The sequence below is a fragment of the Apus apus genome, chromosome Z, assembly GCF_020740795.1.
Source record: "Apus apus isolate bApuApu2 chromosome Z, bApuApu2.pri.cur, whole genome shotgun sequence".
NCBI classification, from domain to species: Eukaryota; Metazoa; Chordata; class Aves; order Apodiformes; family Apodidae; genus Apus; species Apus apus.
In genome coordinates, this window is record NC_067312.1 from 64,579,460 (window position 1) to 64,604,928 (window position 25,469).

The window sequence follows — 25,469 nt, forward strand, 5'->3', positions numbered from 1 at the left end:
AACCAGCTGCTGGAGGGCTGGATGCACCCTGGGGTGTGCATGGGTTGATGCTGTTTACATAGATCACATGCCTAAATTGGCATCCCCAGGTCCCAGCAGTAGGGTCTGAGGAGCAACACAGGTTTTTCTTGGAAGGTACCCTAGGAGACCTTTTCCACTAGGCCAAAACCGTAACAGTAATAGCTCTCACTTTCTTTGTCCTTGTATGCTGTGAAATTTAAATCCAAATCTAATTTTCTCACCCAAAAGATTTTATGTAGTTTGTACACACGGGGACTTACAATTCTTTCCTGCCAATCAGTAACATTCTAAGGGTTAAGTAAGTTGGAACCCATTCAGGTCTCTTCCTAAAGAGCCAGTACTACATACCTATATGAACACTGCTAACAATATAAATTAGTTGCGTAGAAAGCTTAGTTAAGTGTTCAATAAAATGAATGACATGCCCATGCATATATATTGCTGTATTTATGCTTGCTTATAGGTGAGATGCCTAGCCTGGATGTAATTTAATTTTAGGGGAAGTAATTCATATCATGCAGCTTCTATTTCAAATAATTCAATGGGAAGTTGGTGCTTAAAACGGAAATACATTCTGGCTGAAACTCCTAACAAGGAAACATGCTGAAGAAACATGCATTGCTTATTCAAAGGTAGATGGCATTTAGCTATTATATATTTTTGGTATTCCTAGCTACATTCCCAAGGCCTGATTTAAAAAAAAAAAAAAGTAGAATATCTCAACACTTCTCATTATTTTTCATCTTTTCCTATTTAACCCAATATTATTGTGGTTTCTACCGAACATTTGTCCAGAATATTTCTAAGATGAAATACAAATAATTTTGTTAACAACTCAGTTTTCATTCTGGATGTGATTTTTGTGGGGGCAATATTGGAAGAAAAAACTCTTGAGATGCAGGCTTTTTCCCAAAATGTGACTTACAACTACAACTCATTGGATGTATCATAGCTTGCTGTGTTACAGGGTCCACAGGAGAAGAGCACAATGCCTAGAGATGCTGAGACAGGTCCCTCAGGACTGCATGCTGTGTTCATGACTCGTGTGCCACAGCCGTTGGGCACCTAAGATTTTGGGGTGGCTACTCTATAGAGCTAGGAGGGTGAGCAGCCTGAGGATGTGGTGCTGCCCAGAGTGGGGTGAGGACAGTTGCAGGTTTATGTGGAGACCTTGCACCTGACAAGGGAAGGACCCATTCAGATCAATTGCATACAGCAGAAGAGAGGTTCAGGGACACCAGTGAAGGATCAAGGTACCATGTTTCTTAAGTAATTGTTTCATTTTCTTATTAAATGTGTCCTGCAGGTAATGAGAAATTCTAAAAAGGTCTCTTTTCAATGTTAACTTGAATTTGAAAACAAACTTAAATCCTCCAGACTATCACAGAGCAGAACCCCTAGATGTGAGCCAATTCTGCCTGAGGACCTGAGATGTTGAGTTTATGTGGAAAGACTGAGAAATCAAGGCTGTTACAGAATAACAGAAGTTCTGATCATTTCTCTAGAACATCATAGCTTTACTCAGCTCTTGCCCCTGTTGATTTCTGAGCCAGACTCATCTTGACAGTACAAGGCAGGGGCTGTTGTCCCTCTGCCACTCTTGATAATACTGTCCACCTTGCTCACCAAGGATGGCAGAGCTGAAATAGACACAGTTGATAGTCATGTCCCATGCTTAAATACTTGCCTTCAGGAAGGCAGGGACCACATTCAATTCATGCCTGAGATAGATCACAGCATGCCCCACAAGCTCTTCTATATTCACAATATGTATGTAATTCTTAACTAGTGAAGTAATAAGTCAATCAGCCCATTGGGTGAGGTCCTTGGCCCATCCTGGGCACCTGGGAGGATAAAGATTTTACCTGGGTTTATACTCTAGAGAAGTTTCCTCAACCTTCTATGACTCTGAGACTTCACCAGTGTATCTTATCCCAAGGATCATTCTGCACAGTGTTGCTGTAAGATTCCCATGCATAGGTACATAAAAATTAGCCAAAATATCAACTATTAATTCATTACTTCTATTTTCCTCCATTTGCCTTGCTTCCTTGCCTTCAAGGAAGTGAATGTTTGAACATTCAAATACAGCAAATATATCTGCATGGAACAGATGTATTTTTGCAACACTTTTCTGGACAACCTTCTGCTGTCTTAGGGACCAACACTGGACCACAAGCCTCAAAGTCAAAACTGCTGCAATAAAAATCCAGGGTATTGGGGAAAAAACCTTGCAACAGCTATCCCTGCTGTGTTCAAGGACAGGACATTACAGGGTCTGCCAGCCAGACTCCAGAGATGAGCAAAACTAGCACAGTTTGTTATTTACTTTTCTGTAGTCTGCAGTGGCAGCAAGCACGAGTTGAAGGGGAAAAGCTGCATGGCTGCAGTGCTGGAGGTGACTCTGACAGAGGGGAATCTAATAGCCACCACTTCACAGCCACAACACATTGTCCTATGGTTTGGTGTGTTTGCAAAGCTGGAAGCTGATGGACAGTCATCCTAAATATGTGCTTTCCAATAATGTCCCTCACATCCATTCCCATTTATGCTCACTTTTCAAAGGCCAGAAAGGAAAGACACTTATATGGAAGAACTTTTCTTAATATGGAGATCCACCATGTTTTCTATGTCCCATTTAAAAATATTTCTAGTGCACTCTGATAACTGAATCCTCCAAAGCTAACCAAACCACTGCCAATTTAAGCCAGCTAGCCTTGCACTCTTTTGGGATGGGGGACCTCCAAAATGCTCAGCATCAGCCTTGTTTTGATCTTGCAGAGGCCTTCAGCAAAGCTCACAGCTTCAGGACTCTTACAAATATCAACTCTAAGGGCAGTTTTCTGAAGCTTTTTCATAGTCTTTCAGAGCCTGAAGCAAATACAGAGTCTTAGGGCAGTAACAGCTCATCAGCAGTTACCCTTGGTGTGGAACCTCATTGACCCTTTCTTTCGAAATGAAGAAAAAATCCCTTCTGAAAGCCAGTAAAACAAGATAGCACTGTAAAGTTCACATCTTTTACTTCCTACTGGCACTAATGTTGTTTAACATCCCAGTTTGCTCTGTACTTTGCAAATGCTGCATCTACAAAGCTAAGTTAATCACTTGGAACACTTGACATGAAACAAGAGTTTGGCTTTAAGCCCCAAATGCAACATTTGACTGAAGATAACTCCCATTTTAGGTCCTCTTTTTAACTGCATGCTCTGGTCTGCATTGGGTGTAATAATAAAAAGTCATAGAAATGCTTTTTCTTTTTCTTTTCTTTTTTTTGTTAAATATAAACATACCTTGACTCCAAAATTTTAATATCTGTAGCAGCTTAAGGAACCTGACATTATTCTGCAGGTACAGGGTAGGCAGAAGTGCCAGAGTCTCATAGCCATTGCCTGGGGCTCTCAGCATAGCCTGAGGTAGGTAGCGGTGTGCTCCTCTGCTGGTGCCTTTCAAGGAGAGAAGAGCTGGACCAGCTGAAGTACTTACAGCTGAGCATAATATATCTTTCCAAGGAGGCAACTTCAGAAAACCCCAGGCTTGTGTGTACTGCCCAAATATTCCTTTAAAAATCCCAGCCAGAGTTAGAAAACTGAAAACCTAATGAAGGAAAACCCACCTAAACTTTTTTTTTTTTTTCTGGGTAGAAAATGAATTTATAACCAACATAAAATTCTTCCATCGTTTTCAGAATAAATTCCATAGCAAACAATGGATCTTATATTTTTATACCGCCTTATTTTAAATTATACTTCTCAGATCAGGAAAGTGTAACTGCACTTTTCACCACAATATACTGAAAAGGCCATTTAAATCTAATGTTTGGTAAACTTAAACACTGTTAACAGCATAAAAATTTTCCAATCCATAGTTACCAGAGGCATTTTAAAAATAATTCACACTAATAAAGCTTTTAAAATAGGGCATAAAATACAAACTTCAATGCTGGAAGGTCTGGTCTCCAGTCAGCACCCTTGGGATTTACATGGGTAGCTTCTATGATGGGCAGTATGAATTATATATGGACATTTTTCATCCATCAGTGTAAGAGAAAACCTATGCATCTCTTCAGGCTCCAAAATGTCCAGCACATGCTAACAGCTTTCTGTCCTATATACTAATGGAAATTAAATTAAGCTAGGCTATAGTCTCTGAAATCTTTCTGTGCTGGCAAGTAATCCATCAAAAAAATAGTTCCTATAATACCACTCTTAGATCATACTACATTCTGATGCCAGCGACAATTAATTATGAATAGTACATACGTATTAAACTCTAAGATCTAAGCAATTTTCTTACACGTTACCTTTGACTTTGCTGTAGCCAATGAGAGAAAATAAATATTCAGTGTACTTTCTGTTTCCTCTCTGACAAGTAATAGTAATTAATAGACCCCTCTATGGGAAAGCTTGTGTGAGAGTGACTGAAGTGCTGATTCTACCAGCAGTCTGATACACAGAGAGTCCTGTGTGTGTGCGCATGCACGTGTCTGGAACATTTCTTTGGCCAATGAATCTGGATCTGAAATGTTTGATCTTTTGCACCTGTTACTCACAAATAAGTATGTCAGACCCCACTGTTCATGTTGCCTACCCCTTTTTTTTTTTTCTTTCTGCACTTGAAATTTCCCCTGAAACTTGAACAATGAGGAGGAAGAACACTGGTATGTGCTCATTAGAAACAATATAAGCATGTCAATTACATTTAACTTGTAGGTCTGAACACAAACCTACACAAATGTGGAAGTAGAGGATTAGCTAACTGTCCCTCTACTGCAGGAGTACCGCCCTGTATAGAGACTCACAAGCTTTTTGTAGCAAATAAAACTTGAGACTTTCAAAATGTCATTTTTGCACCTTTAGTGCTTGATGTCAGGGGGGAATTGGTACCAAACCATTCAGTGGTAATCTCACAGCGTTCCTAAGTCTTGCATTTCCCCATCACCTCAACACCAAACAATCCAGGAGAGTATTGCAATTGCTTTTTGTTATCATTTTCATGCAGCAGGCAGAGACAATCAATATTAGGCCTTAGGCAACAAATCTAGTTACAGATTAAAAAAAAAATAAATTAAAAAAAAAAATATTGGAGGAGAGATGCAGCGACAAGAAAAGCAGCACCGACTGAGCATGCTCCTACTGCGGCACAGACAGAAAGGTAGTGGACGTACTGTAGAAGCTGGCCATTACGTAGTTTTGGCAGCGATCACCAGTAAATTCATTTGGGCACCTGAGAGGAAAAACAAAAACAAAAACAAAAAAATGGTAGAGAAAAAAAAACAGAGAAAAGAGAAGAGGTGAACATATGCTAAGAAAGAAGCTCCTTCAGTGTGAACTGATATGACTTGGTGAGTTCACTTTCAGAAACTGAATCTCGGTTTAGCATGTCAAAATGGCTCAAGATGCTGAGAGCAACTCGTTTGCTCTGTGGAAATGAAAAGAAATCCCTCCCCCTGATAAACCAGCCAAAACCAAACCAATCCAGATCAAAGAGTGTTTCAAGATGTAAGAGAGAAATTCACCATTCCAAATTCCCAAATTGCTTTTAGGATGCACTTTCCACAAGGCAGCGAGGACACAAGATCTGTACATCCCTCATCTCCATGAGTTTGCCCTTTTAGGGTTGCACTTTACAGCAGTCTCCCAAACGAGAAAGCTGCCAGTGTGTGCAATAAAAATGCATCTGCAAATGGATGGAAAGATCAAAAATCACACAAATGAGAAACATTTTGGAGGTCAATAATGCCATGGTGCACAAGTTTTACTTTAGAGAATCAAGTCATAAATTAGTGAGTAAAGAGGCCGGTTCCAGCTGAACTGTGAAAACACCAAGTACTATTGATTTTGTTGCTGTAGTTGGGGAAGAAAGCAAAGTTCAGATTATTTAACATACTTTCTTGGTTTTGGATTTTCATGGGCAGAGTTTCAGTACATCTTGCTCCAGTGAATCCAGGTTGGCACCTAAAGGGCAAAAATGTGATAAGCAATAGTACACCAAAACCACTGCACTAACAGACTGACATCTGCTGGCCTATGGAGATGGGAGTGCATTAAGTGACCTCCTGGTTAGGTGTTAGTGAAAAATGATCAGAAAAGAGGCAAGAAAGTGTAACCTTTCCAGAAGATAATACTTGGAAAAATTTACAGCAAAAATCCACCAGAGAAAAATCTAGGAAGTCTTTTTGTTTGTCTGTTTTGAAAAATAAAGAATAATCAGGGCTAGCAAAAATGTGCATTAGTTCATTGCTTATTCCACCTCATGAAGGGACCAGATTGAATTTTTTTAAAAATTTGCAAAGCAGTGTATAACAGCAATTTACACTGTTGCTTTCACCAGACACACAAAATCTATGAAAATAACATGATTTCCCTATTTCTGTAATGGAATGTTGTGTCTTCTGATACTTTTCTTTGAAGGGGAACAGTTAAAGCAGCAACCACAGAAAAACCAAAAGAATTCCAAAAAGTGAGAAGACAAACTCAAACCCATAGGCAGGAAGTATATTAAAAATGGCTGAGAAACGGGAAAATAGCCAGTCCAGTCAATAAGTAAGATGAGAGTGCAGAGATGCTCTCAAAATTTGAAGCCCTGCAACTGTTGTAACTGTGCCCTTTCATTTCATAACATCTTCTGTGGAAAACTTCAGTGCAGCTTGCCTCTTAGCTCTAGCGAAGGAATTTCTCTTCCATGCCTTCTCTTCTGCTGCTGGCTGTCAATTTTCCCTTCACCTTCAGTCTCCATTTTGGGGCCGAGCTCAGGCACTTACTCCCAAAATATCATTGTTAGCAATGCAGGCTTCTGTGCTTCAGACATAAGTGTGAATGACCACACTAAACATCTATATATTTCGATCTTTTTTCCTCCTCCTTCTGTTGACTCTTAATCAGCATGTGACCTGAAATTACCTGATATTTGCTTCCTTGAATACATCTTGTGTTGCCTGTCCCTCTGATGTTCCCTATGAGTTCCCATGGTGCAGGAATCTCCCCCTCTTCCTCTCCTGCTGCTGATCTGGTGCTAGCCTCCATTTCAAGCTGCTTCATCATTTACTTGCCAGGGGCCAAAGAGCCTTCCTATTTGCAAATGTAAGGTGTTCAGAACAATCTTCCATCTCTTCTAGCCACTTGAGTTTCATGTGCACTGAAAGCTGTCTTGATTTTTAAAATTCCATTCTTCCAGAACGGCTTCTAGCCCTAAGGGTCAGTGATGCTGCCCTTCTACAAGTGGGACTTCCAGAAAACCACTTCGGCAGAGGACCAGTGTCAGGCATAAACACAAGTATCTTGTTCCAATAAAACACAAAGGAATGATTTTTATATTATAATAATAATATATTTTTAGAATCCGCAGAAGATTGTTTGGAGCTGATTTGCTGTAATGATGTGTTTGTTTATGAAAGAAGGGAGTTTGTGTTCTTCAGAGCCAAGTAGCCAGTGTAGAGAGATCCCAGTCTCCATAGTAAGAGTCAGCTGAGAAAAATGTAACAAAGATAACTCTGCCATGAAAAGGTGATATTGCTGGGCATGATAGAAGACTTTTCATGCCTTTGATAGAAGGCAAAATGCCTCTGATAAAAGGCATTTTATCTGTGTCACTGAATGAGAGTAAAAATGTTTTATCCACCATGATTTCACTTTTATTTTGCACTATGGTGATATTGTTCAATACCTGTCCCTGGAAAGCTTAATTTCCCTTCTACATCTTGTTCATCAGGCTCAACCCTACACAATCCCAATATGCTGCTGATGAAAAGCCTCAGCTTTGCTCCTGCCACTGGCCAGTGGTGGTTGCTTGTTCTGTCCATGCTTGTTTGCAGATGTTGGTGCAGCTGTGGAGGTGATGAAAACAACTCGAGCAGACAACTGGCGCGGACAATGCCAAAATCACTTCCAGACCAAGTACGGTCAGCTCTGTTGAGATGGTGCTGAAAGCAGTGCAGGTGTGTTTATACTCGGACTGAAACCATCGCCAGCAAATAGACTGCAGCACCTGCTGCTGAGAACTGGTCCAAGGTGGGTCAGCTGAGATGAGAGTTAAGATGAGCCTGTCTGCTTATGATTGTGTGAAGGCTCAAGTCATTTTACTGCTCAGAAATGCAGTGAAGGATTGTTTCCAGTGCTGATTGTTGGTTGTTTACTGCAGACAGTGTTTTTACAAACAGCTTGTGATGTGTTGTTTTCAAAGCACCTTGCTCTACTTAAAGTTTGCAGACATTATTTCTTGTTGTGCCTTTCTAGTTCATCAACCATGTACCATTTTCTTTTATGACACTAGCAAAACTCAGTCAAGCAACTCGGGGCAACAGAGCTGCTTTACAGAAGTAGACATTTGTGATGCGAGAGCCTTATAATTTCCTTTTTGTCTAAAGAAGGGCTACTTGGAACACTTACTTGTTGTATTCAATGGATGAAACCACAATACTACACCAAATATACTAAAATCTTGCTTTTTTCCTCCACATATGTAGTTTCAAAGAGCAGTATTTGCATGCATTCAGAAGGCATCACTCAGAACACTGAACACATATCATTGAACTGGTTTTCAGCAGGAAAGGAATGGCTAAATGGATCAGGACCTCACTTTCCATTTTTTTCCACTGCCTATAAGCAAATGCATTATGGGATTGTATTTTATTTTTTTTTAATGGGAGGTACAGTACACTCTGTATTTAGTAGCCTATTTCATAGCCCAAATCAGAACTAGTATTTCTATCGTGCCTGTTGAATAAATATCTCTGGAACTTTTGCTAGCATCATGTAAACAAATCTTTTGCTGTTTTCAAGCAAGTTGGTCAATTTCTATTTCACCAAGGCCTTTACATAAAAACAGATATAGAAACTGACTGTATCATTAAAAGTATGTAATTCACTCTTCTACTGTTAAGAAGAGGCATTCTTCACCAGAGAGAGCCATTATTTTCATCCAGTGAAATTTGGACTTGAATTTATTTATTCAGTAACAGCAAAAGCACTAGAAAAGATGATCTCTGTGAGTAAAGAATCAATTAGTCAGACCAGCAGGACCTTCATGGTAGGATAGTTCAAAAGAACACTCTAAAAGCGTAACATATTATATTAATATAGATTTTTCTTCAGTAAGAAGCAAATGCTAGGAATTCTTGGCCTCAACTTTGTATTTATTGAAGAAACTATCTGATTTTTTTGTCTTCAGTGAAGCTGGGGACACATTTTCAACTTAGGAACCTCAGTCTCATAGGAAGCCAGTAATGTCCAGGCTTCCAAAGCCTATGATGTTTTCAAAACATGACTCATGTTCCTATGAAAATAGTGAAAATTTTATACACTGGTTTATTTAAGTACTCTTAAGGATTCATTTTTCATCTTCCATACTTTGAGACTGCTCAGTCTGAGACCATAATTAAAATGCTTGTAGAGAATATACATGCTACCATCAATGTGGCTGTACAATGCATTATTAAGTCTTCAGATTTCTTGAGTATTCATTCACATGGTTGCCTCTGGAACCAGGGAATTTTCTCAGGGAAGTTCACACCAGTATCCATGAAAGCAAGATCTGATCCAGTCAGGATCATTTCACTACGCATTTTAAAAAAACACTTTTTAAACTTTTTAAAATACATTAAATACATTTTAAGAGAAGATGTACTTAGGATTTTTTTTTTTTTTTTTTAACAAAGCCACAGATATCACTTGGAAAATTCCATGGTTGTTGTGAATCTGAGTCATGTTTTTTTGGTTGGGGATAAAACCAATTTAGAATGATATGGCTCATGCTTTAGAAATTTTGTTTTTGCTCTCAACAGATGGGCCATATGGAAAAATGTGAACTTGCTACTGAGGCAGAAATATGAAGAGCAAGTACCATATTTCAAGCATTCTGCTTCCACAAGCATGTTCTGGGGAAGATTTATTTTCTCAGAACAATGAAGGCAATGTGTACTGGTTATATACTTATTTTAATTAACACTGGAATGCAAGAATTAAAAGTAGACATCTGTATTTTTAATGAAATAAGAAGAGAACTGTATTTTGCCTCTTCAGTTTTCTAGTTCATCCACTTTCAAATACTCATACTTTTGTTTCTTACTTAGCTGTATTGCGTCCTGTTTTGCTATGCAACATAAAGGGCATAGGTTGCCCTGACTGTCCTCAGGGTAAGAATCCTTTTCCAGTGCTTTAGTGTAACTGAGATACGCCCTCTCTGATTTTACAGTTGTGATGCTTTTTCCAAATGGGTCTTGGGCCACCCAGAGAGAGGCACATGTGCCAACTTTGGGAATTGCCATTTCTTTCAACTCCTGCCTCAGAATTAAAGGTTATTTATTGTCCACGAGAGTGAAAAAAAATCCCCAATTCATTCAAGTGTCTCCAAGACATTTAATTAAAAACTTAGCCAATCTGTAGCATCAAAGAACAAACACAGTCAGGTCTCTGAACTTTAGTAAAAACAAAAGTCCCCATACCAGTGAAAACGGGATGCCTCTGAAACTGTCAAGACAACGCTTATTATTAGCAAGTCTGCTAGATGCTCAGGTCTGCTGCCTTTAACTTTCTGAGCAGTGTTTGGATAGGAAGTTAAAACAGGCAGGTTGGCTCTCATACATGCCCTGGAGAGTAATAGCAAACTGCTCATCTTGTACTGCTGGCTTATAATGATCATGTAAATTTAACACAAATCTTTCTCTCTCTCTCAAAAAAAAAGAATCAAGCCCAGCAGAACCAGTAACTTTTCCATATTCACTTTAGCTAAAAATTATTCTAAAATCAATGAAATATTCATCACTTTCAGCAACAGTGCGATCTGTGAAAAAACAGACCAAAACAAAGCTCATGAAGTGCAGGTACATATCATTCTACCAAAAAAAGAAAACACAAATAAAGCAGAACATTGTGGCATTGGGTGTTTCTGGGGTTTTGTGTTTGTTTTGCTTATTAACAGCAGAGACAAGCAGTCTGTGCCTTCCTGGCCGAATGAAAGCATCATAGACCTTCATCTAACTAACCCACCAGAGTCATCTTTACAATTAGTGTTGTTTGATTTTTTGTCATGAAAGACTGAAAAATCTATGCAGTTACAGCAGATGCGGGTCTTTACTGACCACTGTCACTGTCTGAAAAAAACCCATACCCTCACAAGTGGCCCTTTTCTGCTCAGCTCTGCTAGGTCCCATGGATGTTTCCCAAGATATAAATGCAGAGCTCCCTCTCAAGCCAGAGAGATGAAGTGACCAGTTCAAGTCCAGAGGTAAGTGCTACATCATATGCTACTAGGCAGGAGGTGAACTCCAGTGCTGTAGCTCTTCATGGATGCTCCCCAACATAAGTGGCTTCTGCAAAAACCTGATACAGCACAGGTCAGGACTTGAGAAAGGTGCACAAGCACACCTTTAAAATTAAACTTACACTTACAAGACTTCTTCAATCAAGATCCTCACACAAAATAGTAACCTCCACATATTACCATGATGTTAATTTTTTAAATTAAATTAAACACAATAGCAAAAACTCCAGTTGTGATCCGATTTCATCAGAAAGTGTTCAGTTACTACAGCAGACAATAAAAATTACCAGTTTGTCCTCGATAAATGGTACTTATCCAATGCATTTATCCACACAGCTTTTCTTGCTATTTGTAGTGTATATAGTTCACAGTATCTGTGTCATGATTTGTAACGTAAGGCTCAAATTGTGTTACTTCATGCCATGTAAACATCAATGGGGCTTGCTGTGCCCTTATCATATGGGGGGGATGTCCCAGTTAGCCTCTGTTATGTCTCATATATAGAAGACAGAGGTCATTCTTGGTAGGTTATTTCACTTCCACATACTTAAAAATGAAGACGTATCTAATGCTGCAGTACAGGAGAAGAAATAAATTGTTCAGGTGCTCCTTTAAAGAAAAAGCATTTCTGGAACTTGGTGGCTCCATCAAAGTAAGCAAATAGGATTTCTTACCTGCACAGGTATCTGGGCGGGTTTGGGAGGTCTTTAACCATGTAACACTCTCCCCCATTTACACAGAAGGCTTTCTGCTTTATGTCACATTTTGTGAGATGACTTGTCCCAGTTGTAGATGTGGAAGTGGCTGGAAAAGACAAGCGTGACAATATGGATCAGAATGGCTTAGATTTTTCTTCCTGAGTGGCAAGGGTTTTTGAGGGAAGAATTATGGCCAGGGAGGATCTGGCAAGTCCTTTGATCTCTCTATCTGCTGCCACCACAAGCACTAATTACCTGACCCAGTATTTTGTTGATCGACACAGGGAGGGAAATTTAAATGCATACCTCAGAGATACACTACCCCACAGCCAGTCAGAGAAGACGGTAGGATTTCACCAGCCCTATCTATCAAGTGACCTTAAATTTCTGCAACATTCATCTGTGTTTCAGTAAAAATGTGTAATTTATGTACAGTTACTTAAATTGCATTAATTGCATTCAAGTGATTGCGGGGTGTGAAAGTCATTACAGACTGCAGATATAGTGCCCAGTAAAATGAGGCCCTTGATGAGGTTTCTTCCTGGCATTGCCTTGAAGTAGGTATTTCTCAGTGGAGCTTAACCTGAGGCCTCGTGCTGAGCCAGCCCCTTGGGACTGAACCCCTCGATCCAGCCACTGCCTTTTCCTCAGGGAGATGGTGACTGGCTGCATACTGAATGCCTCCTTCTCTGCTCATAGGCAAGAGCTGTGACTGCTCTGGTTTGACTCTGACTCCCGAGGGAGAGAGAGGACAGGGAGACTGGAGTCACTGTCCCTTCCTGTTGCATATATGCTTGCTACCCTTGTGTCCACCAGAGTCTTTGATACAGAGTCCAGCCTAGCATCTCCTGCAAACAGCCTCATCTGCATGAAGTTTTAACAATTTTGGGCTACAAATGCTGCTAGACACCATTATGTGTCTAAATAGCTATTAAATTGAAGTACCACTGAGCCTGCAGTTTCTTAGCTTGCTCCCTGCTGTATTTAGGAAATACCTGGAGAAGGTAGGACCAGGCTTTAGTTAGCAACCTTTAATGCGACGGTCAGGGTAGGATGAGAAATCCCAGCCTTAGGATTTGCCCATGCCGTGCCTGCCAAGGAAATGATAGCACCCTAACCAAAAGCAGCAGTGCTGTGGGAGAGCCAGTGCTCTGTCAGACCTAAGTCAAATATGTAGGTGCCGGGCTGCACTGCAGACCCAAAATACAGTACTTAGTTGCCCCCTGGTTTGCATAAGTTTTGGTCTAAATTCTGTCAAAACAGAGTAGGCATGCTTGAATCCTGGACACCAGTCAGTACTCAGCTCAGGAACCATGCCACTGATTAACTGTTTGACTTCTGGCAATTCACTCAGGTCATTAATTTCATTTGATTCTACCTGCCTAAAACTGAATTGTTTAGTTGTAACCTCTCAATCTTTAGTTGTGAGCTCTACCCTGCTCACAGTAAGCAGCCCAACTTATCCTCAGAATGGGTGGGACAGTGGCTGCAAAGCAAGCTTAAGCTCTTGAGAATATGCCCCTGATTTTTTACATGGCTAAACTAACTGAAGTGACTCATCTGTCATCTGTAAAGACTGGGGAAGATACCTGCATGGTTTTTGTTTGGCCATCTACAGACATACAGAAGTAAGAAATGTTGTTACAGTGCTGAACAAATCCCATTATTTTTGTTTCTGAAAGATAGCTTCTACTCTGAGGTGCAACAATGCTTTTATCTACTGACTGATTCCACTGGAGTTGACTAGAAAGCTACAAGCAGTTACACAAAGGCTGCCTGACTTTCAAAGCCATTTCTAACACTAAGTCATCCAAGGGGCATATTTATAGTAGGCAATGTGTGATGTTCTACATTTGCTGCACACACTGATTACAAAGAAAACATGTTTTTAGCAGATCTGCTATCAACAAATACTACTTAAACATTTCAAGTTCCTCTTTCTGAGAATAAGGATTAAGTAGTCCCTGTCACATTTTATTTTCATGTGTTTCCCATCATCTTCCAAGTAAAAGTGCATTTTTAGCACTAAGCACTTGGAAAAATGGGCCACCTTGACTAGCAGCATTTTCAGAGTGGCTTTAGCTGTTATGTTTCAATGAGACATGAGATAGTGACTGGGATGTTTAAGTCTCCCCTTTTACTCCATCAAAATCTCATCCGCCTGTACAGCTGATGTCTCTCATACTCCTTCTTTCTTTTGCCATTTATCACCAGCACAACTGCTTCTTTCTCTTTCTTCCATGATGCCTTGCTTGCATGGGGTGCCCTCCTCTGACGGGCCAGGAAAAGCCCTCTGTGACCTCTTCCAAAACTCAGGCTCCCTCCGGTTACTTTCTCACTGCTGCACCCATCCATTGTGTCACATGTCCCCAGATCCTGGTCTTGACTGGGGTCTCTAAGTGCTAATGAAACGCAAACATGGAATACTAATTCCTCAAAATAACACATTCCTTTGTCTTGCCCCCTCAAAGCATGATTTGTAACCTCTCAGACCAGAATAAATTTATGCCTTGTCTATAGGCAGGAAAAGGGGTCATGTTTTAAGAGCAGTCTGACACTCTTTCAGCGAGCACTGGTTCAAACTGGACCCAGTGTTGATAAAAGGCTGGCAGACAGATTGCCATCAGCTCAGCAGTGAAGGGTCATCTATACTTGATGTCAGTGGGTTGGCCACCATCCCTGACATGAATCCTAGGAGGGGGAGATTTGCCTTGTGGAAGGAAGCCTGGATTATTAGCCCAAAGGAGATGCCTGACGTAGCAGGCTACAGCATACAAATCCTAAACTGTGACAAACATTGGTGAGTGAATCCCATCTACATAGCAATGCATGTTTTGAAGCCGTTGTGCGTCTTAACAGGTAAGCTCACTGTTAAGCTTATCCCTGTTGATAGCCTATCCAACATTGTGTCCTTTTACCTTATTAAAACAATACTAAAAGTGAGACAAGCACTCTGAGGTTGTCCAAGAGCTCAGAAAGCTAATGCGTTAATTTGGAAGGGGGTGGGGGGGGGGGAAGGAATATTATCTGTAGTGTTTCTGACAAAAAAACCCCGTTTTGCTACCCTGCTGGCTAATGGAATGTTTTAAATTGAATTATGAAGGTAGATGTAGTAGCAAGTGGCTTGTAGCTATCTATAATTGTTTCCATCACTGTGATTACTGCTTGTTCTTTAAGCAGCAGCTCAATCAAAAGCAGATCACCATGGAGTTTCAATGTGAGTTATTTCCCAGCTGATGTAAGTGAGCCTTGGATAGCAGCAATTGCTCCGAACTGATTACTAGAGATGGAAATAATCTGCAGCTCTCAGAGAATTCTAATGATATCAGGGCTTCACACGTATTTGTGAGGAGTGCCTCTAGCCACATTTTGGCACTGCATGCTCAAAACTATTGCATAAATCTTGCGCAAGAATTTTCTCTGTGTTACTGACCCCCTGGCACTGTGGTCCTAATCTGCTTGAGTTTTGTAACTCCATGGGGTGAGGGGAGGAAGTAAGTTTCCAGTGAGTTACTTCTGATATTAGTTTTACTTTGCAAAGGATGCATAGTTTTAATGGCATATGGCCAGTATTCAGTGTATACACTGTAAGTCTATTTTGCAAATTAAACACAAGAAATACTAACTATGGTGCTGGGTTTCACTTAAAGCCACATAATGGAAGAAATGTGGTGTTTGGGAGCAGGAGTTTGTCAGAGCTCATTTCATATAACCCATAACTAGCCCCAAAACACTGCCTTTACATGCATCTGTAGCAGACATGGGCTTGGAGGATGTACAGCAGGAATGACTGGTAGTGGTGAAATAAACCATAGCTGTAGACCACATATCTGTGTGTTGTTCTTCATTCACCTAGTGAAAACTCATACCTCCTTTACTTTATGTAATGTTTTCTTCAGCCATACAAGCATAAGATAGAAAAGCTGGTTTGCTCTATAGCCCTATACCAACTCCCTGGCTTACTGAAAGGACTAGAATACATGCTGTAATGAAATTTGAAAATACCATGCATGAGATAACATCTGAAAACAATACATACTCTACCTTTTTCTTTTTATTTTTTTTCTGAACATAAATGTAGAAAAATCTCCACATCACCACCATCACCACACTTTAAAAAGCCATTAATAAGAGGAGTTATCGCATCTTTCAAAAACTACTCTTTAAAACATCAATTATCACTGTAAAACTACCTTAGGGCCATTTCTTATCAAGCAGACACAACTTCATGCTTACCTGGGGAATCTCTGACCCTTTTTTGTCCTGAAACAGAAAAATGCATTCTCTTTCTTTCTCTTGCTTTCCAAAAAACCCTCTGAGGTAAGGTGCCTATAGCAGCAGAGTTCAGCCTGCACAGGTGAGGCAGTCTGCTGAGAGAAGCCCTAAAGGAACTCTGAGTAAAAAACTGAGAGGGAACGGCTGTGCAACCTAAACAGAATAATATCCACGACTCTTTGAATTGAGTTTCTGCAAAGCTGTTGTAAAACCAGAGGACATGCCCAAAGTCATGCAGGGTGACTACTGAGATACTTATGGCTCAGTGGAGACAAAGTCAAATGGTAGCTGCTGCACAAAAGAAAGTTTGCCATTCTCACTGGAAGGTCACTAACTGGAAGGATGTAAATATGTCACCTTATTGGACTACAGGTGGAGACTTTTCCATCTTCTTTTGTGAACAAAAAAGAGTAAATTACTGTGGAGTAACAGAACAAATACGTCTGCTTATCACTGTTTTCTGAGACTAAAGCATGATCAAAGGCTACCTACATCTCATGCTACTGGAAAAGGAAGGGAACTCCATGGAGAAATGGAGGGACAGTGGGAGAGAAGAAAGGGGAGAGCACAAAAGTGAGCTTTGGAGTAAGGAAGTGTGTGCCCCCAGAAGAAAGTAAACTTTACAAACTTGGATTCCCTCACCTGAAACTCTTTAAAAGCACAATCCAGTTCCCTCTTGACTTGCTGACAGGCAACTTAAGGATGTCCAGCCCTGTTCTGAAGGGTAGATTGATCTCCCATGTAACCCTGGCTGTAGCACTTAATCCCTCTATGTCTTAGTTAAACCATCTACATTTTCTTCCCCCTGAGTACTGAGCCTTTACAACTCACTCTGACTTCCCCAATAAACCTGACTTGTAAAGTACTTGTGACTGTAGAGAACCTTGGAATTTCTGTACTGCACTGAATGAGGAAAAATGCTGGTTCTAGCATAACTGTGGGCAGCAAGAACTATATGGATGCCTTCAAGAAGAGAAGCCAAACCCTTAAACAGCCCCTCTCTAAACAGACAAGAATTTCCGTATTATCAAGTATGTACAAAGACATGTTCCATGCCCTTCATACTTACTGGTTCCAGAGCTGAAACTGCATCCATGTTATGCTGAACATACCAAAGGTTTTTAAAAAACCTACCAACACTTACAAATAACCTCAGAGAAAAAAAATCCCAAATTTCTATAGGAGGTAGGTATTTATGGTCTATGTTATGGGGCTGCTCAGAGTTTTTCACATTGGTTTGGTGATGTAATATGCTAAACTGGCTGTTCAATCTAATTATAATTTTTTTCAGCCTCTGTCTTCACAAATAACATGCAGTGTAGCAGGTTCCTAGGACTTTCACAGGAGATTATTTAATAAGCATGATGTTTTGCCAGCAGCTGGAATTAAGTGCTTACGAGTTAGTGGAATTAGTCTCTGGCCCTAAGACAATGACTTCTCACTTTGGCACTATCTCTATGAAGATCAGGGCCAGTGAGAAGGAAACAGGAAATCGCTGGGTCTGCAAGATAGAAACTTCAGGAAAGATTGAGAGCACATAAACTCTTGCTGAACCAAAGCAGTGTGTCCCTCTTCTCCCTACCACATGGACTCAGTGGTAGTTTCCCCTCAGGAATCCAACCTTAGCAAAGCAAAGGAAAGCAAAAAAAGGAAAAGAAAAACAAAAGACAGACGCTTCAGCTCGCTGCACCACCCGATCGCTTCCTCCCTGATAGGCCAACAGACTGACCCAGTTGGCAGGCGTGTGACTGTGAGACCTGCACAGCATCTGGCTCACCACAGAGGGTCGAGAGGTGACACATGCTAAAGGCGTCTCGACCAGGAACAACTTTGTTTGCTTCATTTAACTTTGGGATGGGAGGAAAGATGGGCAGAGACACACAGCTCATGGTTTGTTAGTAAGGAAATGCAATTACTGCTTGCAAACTCTAGTTTTCAGAAAATAAGGGGCAACATGGTGGCAGAAGAGTGCAAGGGTACATATAGAGACCTGGTTGAAACTGGACTTTGAGACAAGATGTACTTTCCTATTGCCACAAAAGATGTCAGCTTTCACTTTAGGGTGATGTGATAAGCGTCTGCAAAATGTCTGCAAGGCCTTTAGAAAACACTGCCCACCTGGTGAGGGGAGACTTGAATGGCAAAACACACGGCAGTGACAGGCCAGAGGGTCCCAAGAGGAAAAATATGTGTGTGGTGAGGAGAGGAAGAAAGAAAAAAAAAACCAAAAAAAACAACAAAGAAAGAAAGGGGTCAGAGAGGAAATATGCATAGACAGAACGAGTGCAGGAAAAACAGATCTAAGCCCAGGAATACTGAACTGACAGCAAGATAGGGAAGTGCCTTTTCTATTGAGGGACTCTCAAACAACCTTGAAAAAGTCAGGAATGGGTGTGAAGGTCTGAAAACTTATAGGCTTTAGATTAAAGCAGACAGTGGATAAGAAACTGCATGCAATTGCCATGATACAGTGAACTTTACCCTATGTGGAGTCCTTTGCTGCTTTGAAGAACATGCCACCATGTGGAAAAGCCTGGGTGGCCAGATAAACTGTAGGAAAGCATTCCTTGCTTCAGAGGCTGTACCCTGACCTTTTCCATGCTTGCTGTGCAGCAAGGCAAGGTAAATAATGCATTGGGCTGGAAATTTGAAACAGAGGTAGAGCCCATTCAAAACAACCTGTGATGCATTTGATAAAATGTGCTCCATCGCAGGGGACCTTATTCCTATGTGTCTCACAGAGTTCTGGAAGTTTGCCTAGATGGATATGTAGTCATGCTGACCTAACTCTTTCCTTATCACACTGAGTATTGAAACACTTCTATCCCATTATAACAGGGTCAGTCAAAACCTGTTCTTGTTGCTCTTTCCCCTGAAGGATTCTTCTTATTAATTCCAAATATCCAATTATACTTCTGCAGATAAGTGTAAAATCTCTTCAGTTCTTTAGTGCTATCTGCTCACAGACGTGCAGGGATACTACTCAGCAGCTTATGAAAGGAAGCATGCAATCTTTCTGTTAGAAATGTTTCATATAAAGTCAACATGATAATCCTTGTTGGGAAACCTACTTCAGGAAAGCATTTCCACAAGAACATACTTAAAACTAAGCACATAAGCCCCTACAAATTCAAGACGTAACTCAAGTACCTTTCTAATTTATAGCCATATTCACTTCCATGGTGTCTTTAACAAAGTTTTTCAAAGTAGAACGTATTTCAGCACAGGGCCTTAAGTGTTTAGCCTTGTTGAAAGCCAAACGTGCCCACGGAAATATCCCATGCTAGATGATTTTGAAGAGGAAGCTATTCTACAACCTTCCCTTCCATAATTCTAAATTTCCAGTCCAGGATTCCTGAGCATTAATTAATCTCTATGGCATACTCTGCAGTGACAAACATTTAGTAGTGTACTAGTTTCACAATGAAACAAGCTTTCACTGATTTTGAAGCATATCTTCAAAGTCATTAAAGGCATGTTCTTTCCCTCCAGCCCCATCCCCAAAGCACAGAAGACTATCTTGTTACTTTCCCAGTGGCCTTCTGCTTCATGGGGGAGGCCATGAGAAGAAGCCACTGGAAATCTGAGGCATTAAAGGGATGTACTGGCCCTGAGGCAATTACAGTTCAGTCTGCTTAACCAGCCTGAGGTCCCTGGGTGGTGAAGAAAGGCAGAGCAGCAGAGAGTGGCTCTTCCCATGAATGGTGGCTCCTGGGACACCCTTGGAAACACAGACTTGTACTACACCTCCATTTCTGAGTCAAAGATTTGGCAAAGGCAACTTCTCTCAGAAAACTCTAAGGATTGTTCACAGGTTGCCAAGTATCTCCTTGATACCTATGTTAAGAAAGCATTACATGAAAGGACCCCCAGTAAGGTACAGGAGGGAAGTAAAGAACAAGAATGCTTATCAAAGACAGCTTCCTTCCTAGTGCACTAACTAACAAGTGGCTACAGTTAGAGTCAGTCCTGCCAGCGTGTGCCCCCTCCTCTGCACTCACTCCTGCAACTTCTGCCACCATCTGCATTAAAAGGTGTGCAGTGTTTCACCTTGGGCTCACTGGCAAAGCTCTGTGGCAAAACTTCAGGTTACTGCAAAGAGAATGGGATGTTGTCCTTAATTAACATCTGCAACCAACTGAGTTTCGTAAAAATGAACAGGAGTATATTTATTGCAATAGGAAGAATTACCTTCCATCTATCAATGGCCCTGTTTGTTTTGGCACTTCATTTAATTTACCTGCTTACCTTATTTTATTTAGCTGTTATTTCTTCACTGAAATTGTATTCTAATGTGCTGGTACAGTAACTGTCATTTAATCAGTACCTGTTCTCAAGAAACATCAGAGAGGACTATGCAATAAACATGTCAGTGTGCCAGACAGTCTTTTAACATTTATGAAAAGGTTGGAGGTTTTGGTGTTTTCTCACTTTAAAAGAAGTACATTAAAACAAGCATAAGGTTATTTTTCTAGCCTCTGAAAAAAGTCTGGTAAGAAAAAAATACAACCATGTAGAAAAATAAAATGTGTTCATGTTGAGACTAAATGGCACATTTTCTCCAGCAGTTATTTTCTACAGTCTGGTTATAAATCTGTCAAAAATCAGATTTATAATGAAATGCTAACAGATTCCAAGCAATTGCTGTGCTAATGGCGTCACTGTCATTCTCATATATTTGTGCAGACACAGACCTACTAAAGGGATAGATTTGCAGGAATGAAACAAGGGTTGAACAGCCTGAGCAGAATGTGTCTCTTTGCAAGACGCAGTCTCAGAGTGTAGAACCTGTGGTCCAGGTGAACATTGTACCTTCAACAGAAAGTCAAGATTTTTGTCCAGCCAAGGAAGAATATGTAGCAACTGTGCATGCAGAGTCACATGAAGAAAACTGACTGAAAAACCCAGCCCTGTTCACCCATGGCAGCTGCCTTTCTAACATAAAGCATTTTACTAAGGCAGTGCTATTCTTGGTCTTTGCTCTTCAACTTAGAAGAGGCTCTTTGCTGGTATTTATTATCTGTCCCTGTAAACAGAGCTGGGATGATCAAGGAGAACACTAGCCAGAAATGTGAAGAGATCACAGGGCATGTAAAAGGCAAGAAAAGGAGGTACACAGAAACATGGACGCAAGAAAACATCAAGAAACTCTTAATGGTAACAGCAAAGAATTTCTGTAGGTTCTTCCACAAAAGAGAATATTCTCAGTAAAATGAAAATGACTGGCTAACAGAGAGCCCTTGCAAGCCAGGGGGAACAGTTGAAGTGGCCTTGGAAGTGTTTTATGGAATCACTTGAAGTGTGTTATAGAAAACAGCACCAAATTGCTGCCTGGAGGTGGAAACCTGCACCTATAGGGTGAGCAGGAAGGAAAAGGGGCTATGTTGTAAGGGGGCTGGTATGCAATGAGATGAGAATCCACAGGAGGATTTCAGAAGGAAAGCAGTGGTGACAAAGCCTGAGAGGACAGAGGTCCAAGGTGTGTGGGTGAGAGCAGAAAGCTATGCTCCAGTGGTGTCATACACCAGGAGCCCTCCAGACACAGAGACCCAAGCTGGGCATCCACCAAGACTACACTTTTTTAACCTCTTCATTTCAAAGCACTACATGGGATGAAAGGATCCCCTGTAGACTGGGCCTAATCTTTTGGGCTTATTGCAGGAAAGTGTTAGCCCATGGGGTACTATCCCAATGACCTTCCATGCAGTTCATTTGCTACAGGTACTTTGAGTCCCATTGCCTCCTGCAGGTGACTGAGTAAACTACCCTCCACCACACCACAGGAGAGACCCCAAGGGTTGCCCTTGTCATATTGCTTGTCTGATAGCATTATTTCTTGGGTTTCACCCAGCAGTTTAACAAAGTTTGAAAGACAACCAAAAAGGCTGGAAGAGAATCCACACCCTATGCCAGTGAAGCTAGGTGTGGTTTCCACCAAAACCCAGAATGTGCTTAAAATTTTCTATGCTTGTTCTAGGATTAGGAAAAAACAGAAATTCCTGAAGATCTCCAGGACATAAGAGCCATTTGGCACAAACCGGTGAAGCTACCAGGCACTCAGGGACATGTTTCAGGTGAACACTTGACAGCAGCAGCAGTGGAGCTCTCTTCAAGTTATGGAAGATGTAGGCTTAGCATTTATTTCTTTTAAAATAGTCTTGCAGTATGAGCTAAAACAAGAAGATCGATAGTCTCAGACACTTAAAAACCCTGAGCCAAGCCTTCAAAATAATGAGATTAATTTGGAAGTAAAACAGTAGGATAAATAAAAAAAATCATCCACTCAGTGTTTTTACTGTTTTTTGCTGCTTTTCAGCCATCAAGCCTATCTTGTATTAGAGCCCAAAAAAGTTAGGCTTTCCATTTTTCTCTCATTTGAAAGTCTGAAGAAGGAAACCAAAATGTTGCAGGGATTCTACCTACTGCATGTGGTGGTAGGACTGCAGTAGCATTTTATCACAGCCTGAGAAACTATGCAATCCACTGCAAAAACTGTCTCCTAAAACTGCTTTCAAAGGATCCTCAACTGCTGTAACCAGAGTGAATTGCAAGGAGCAAATTACCGGTCTGGGAGGTGATGAGTGTTTTTACTCTTAGGAATATTGAGACACAGTTGAGGCTTTTCACAGGACAAAAGGAGTCACTGGATGATTTTGTCCAGGGCTGAGGACTGTGTGGGAGAAAGGACTTGGATGCCAGCCTGCTGCACGGTGGCCTGGTGTCTGTGCCCAGGCAGTGCCACATCTCTGTGCTGCCGCAGCCGGCGCCATTGGCACGAGGCTGCGCCCGAGAGCTGTGGGGGTTGCCTGGGGGGAGCACTGGCTCTCCATGTTCTGCCATCAGCCCTCCCATGCAGCCTCCCATACCAGTCTGCACCTCCAGAAACTCAGTGAGGTTCCTAGCTCATAAACCTTGGTGAATACAAAATAAGAACAGCAATTCTGGCCTTAACCCGTCCTGCTTTTCACAAAATGCACTTTCTCATTAGAAAATACTTCAAGGTCAATGAAGACAAGGCAATATTTGAGTATGTCAAGGCAAAACAAAATGATTTTTTCTTTCTTCAGGGTATTCTCTTACAGTCAAGCAAAGCTGACTTATGACTTTTTCAACTTTCCTGTCGAATCAGAGACCTATGTCAGCTGTCTTTCTTATTTAACCTTTGTCAGCAGGACATGAAACCTAAATGACAGATACTGCTGTGGCAGACACTGTTGTCTTCCTCCATTTATCCAACATGGCTTGCTTTATTACAACAAAGCCACGTATTTTGTTACCAGTGGCAGCATTATCATGGCAGCAGTGAAAGTCTTGCATTGGTAGCATGCCAGTGGTGAGATAAGTTACAGTGCCTGTATAATCTTTTACTCTCCCAGTACTGCAGAGATGACCCCTGGGTGCCATTAATTTCCATGGCCTTTATGAAACTCACCGAGTGGGATGAAACTGCATTTTACTGTGCCAGGAGTCTGCTTTGAGACAAAAGGGCAAACAGACCAGGAGGATTTATATGCCAGAGTCACTTATGACTTGACTGAAATGAGAAACTGATCCCACTGAGAAAAAAGGGGGGAGTGTGTGTGTGTGTGTATGTCCTTCTCCTTTCTGACAGTTTTTGCACAATTTGTCTGCTTTTATTTACATGCATCAATGAAGACTGGTCCTTGGAGCACAGTTTTCTTTAATGCTTCTAAGGCTAAGAGCAGCTATTAGAATTAAATTGTTTGAGATACTGCCTCCATGAAAATGAGTGAATTTGAGCATCTAGATAAAAACTTTCCTGTTTAGCTAGGGATTAAAACAATCAGACTAGCTTAAAACAGTCACAAGTGGGGAAAAATGAAAGTCTAAATCAGTACATGATAGCTCTGATTAAAGAGTTCAGAGTGGGAAAATGTCTTCATGGATAATAAAACTAAGTATAATATGAAATACATTTGCTAAACTTCCAGTAGTAAGCGTTTTTTTCTTGCTTTGGTCTGTTAGTTTTGTGTGGTCTTTCAGAAATTTGCTGTGGGAAAGGATCTTCACTTCATTACTCATGCTGATCAGAGGAAATTTGTGTATCAAAGAGATATCCATTAACTGATGACACTAGAAAAAATAAAATGAAAAAGTCTTTCATGCAGTTTGCAAAGCTAGAAATAAGTAAAAGAAGCCAAATGAACACATTAAAAATTTGTGTGCTTCCTAAAGCACGAGGAACATTTTTCACTTCCTAAGTCTTATTTCCTAACTAGAAATCAAAAAAGGAGGAAAACTTCAAGAATTAAGTAGATAGCAGTTAATGACACAGCAGAATGAAATAGCAGTTAAGAAGAATGCTTAATATTTTTAGAACGCTTTGAAAGTAAGCAGATGGGAAAAAGAAGTGGATCAACATTTAGAAAATATTTCTCTATTTCCTTGGAAAAGAATGGGAAGCCTGACAGTTTTAGTTTTCCCTGCAAGAAAACAACCACTGTCTTAATTTCCTTTATCATTTTAGTTAAAATTATAAAGAAATACACTACATGAAAATCGGTAACAAAGGAAAAAAAAAATAAGATTTTAACTGAAGAATTATCAGAATCTTTTACATACAGTGTCAATGAATGCAGCTGTTGTCTGGTGCATGTACACTGCATGTCTAGCAGACTGCTAGTATATGCTGTTTGTGTCATGGACACCTATTAAGGGAGCAGAGAATTACCCATGTCTGAAAAGTCATGATACTGATTTTTCCAGAAATTCTACCAAAAATCCTTTCCTTTTTACTCATTTGGTGCTCAGTAGTTGGGATAGTCTCAAAGTGGTTCCTCTAAAATAGAAGAAATAATAATCCTGCTATAGCATACTACTCACTTTGGTTGGACCAGCTCAAGTCCTCTCGAGCTGGCCTGCTTTTTGGACAGGTTGGGCTTATGGTGCCTGGAAGCTGTCTTGAATTATGGAGTCCAAAAATGGAAGTACTCAAAAAATCAGCACTCTCTGAAATCTGAGTTTGAATGCAACAGTAAGAATTCCTTGTGGAATTACCCTGGGTCTGTCTTCTTGTAACTGAGATCAGAGTTTGGCCCAAAGTCAATAGCAGACACATTTTACAAATGAGTGAGAACAGGATGCCATTCATTACCTCCCATCTTTCACACATATTCTGTGTGATCTGGTGGAGTGTGTCACACTGGAAAAATAAATGGAAGAGGTTATCTCTTTGAGATAAAATGGGAAAAAGCAAGT

General features: G+C 40.6%; 1 protein-coding gene across 6 annotated transcripts in view; it reads right to left on the minus strand.

Annotated features, from left to right (window-relative positions):
* Positions 1 to 25,469, minus strand: part of NRG1 (neuregulin 1) — a 283,515-nt gene that overhangs the window by 14,691 nt on the left and 243,355 nt on the right. For 5 of the 6 annotated variants that reach the window (XM_051642338.1, XM_051642337.1, XM_051642334.1 and 2 more), the window contains 2 exons: positions 11,952 to 12,081; positions 5,186 to 5,244 (listed from right to left, as the gene is read on the minus strand). In XM_051642338.1, coding sequence (XP_051498298.1) covers positions 5,186 to 5,244; positions 11,952 to 12,081 — 189 coding nt within the window. Of the gene's footprint in view, positions 1 to 5,185; positions 5,245 to 5,907; positions 5,976 to 11,951; positions 12,082 to 25,469 lie in introns of all 6 variants that reach the window. The other variant, XM_051642339.1, reaches the window with a different exon arrangement.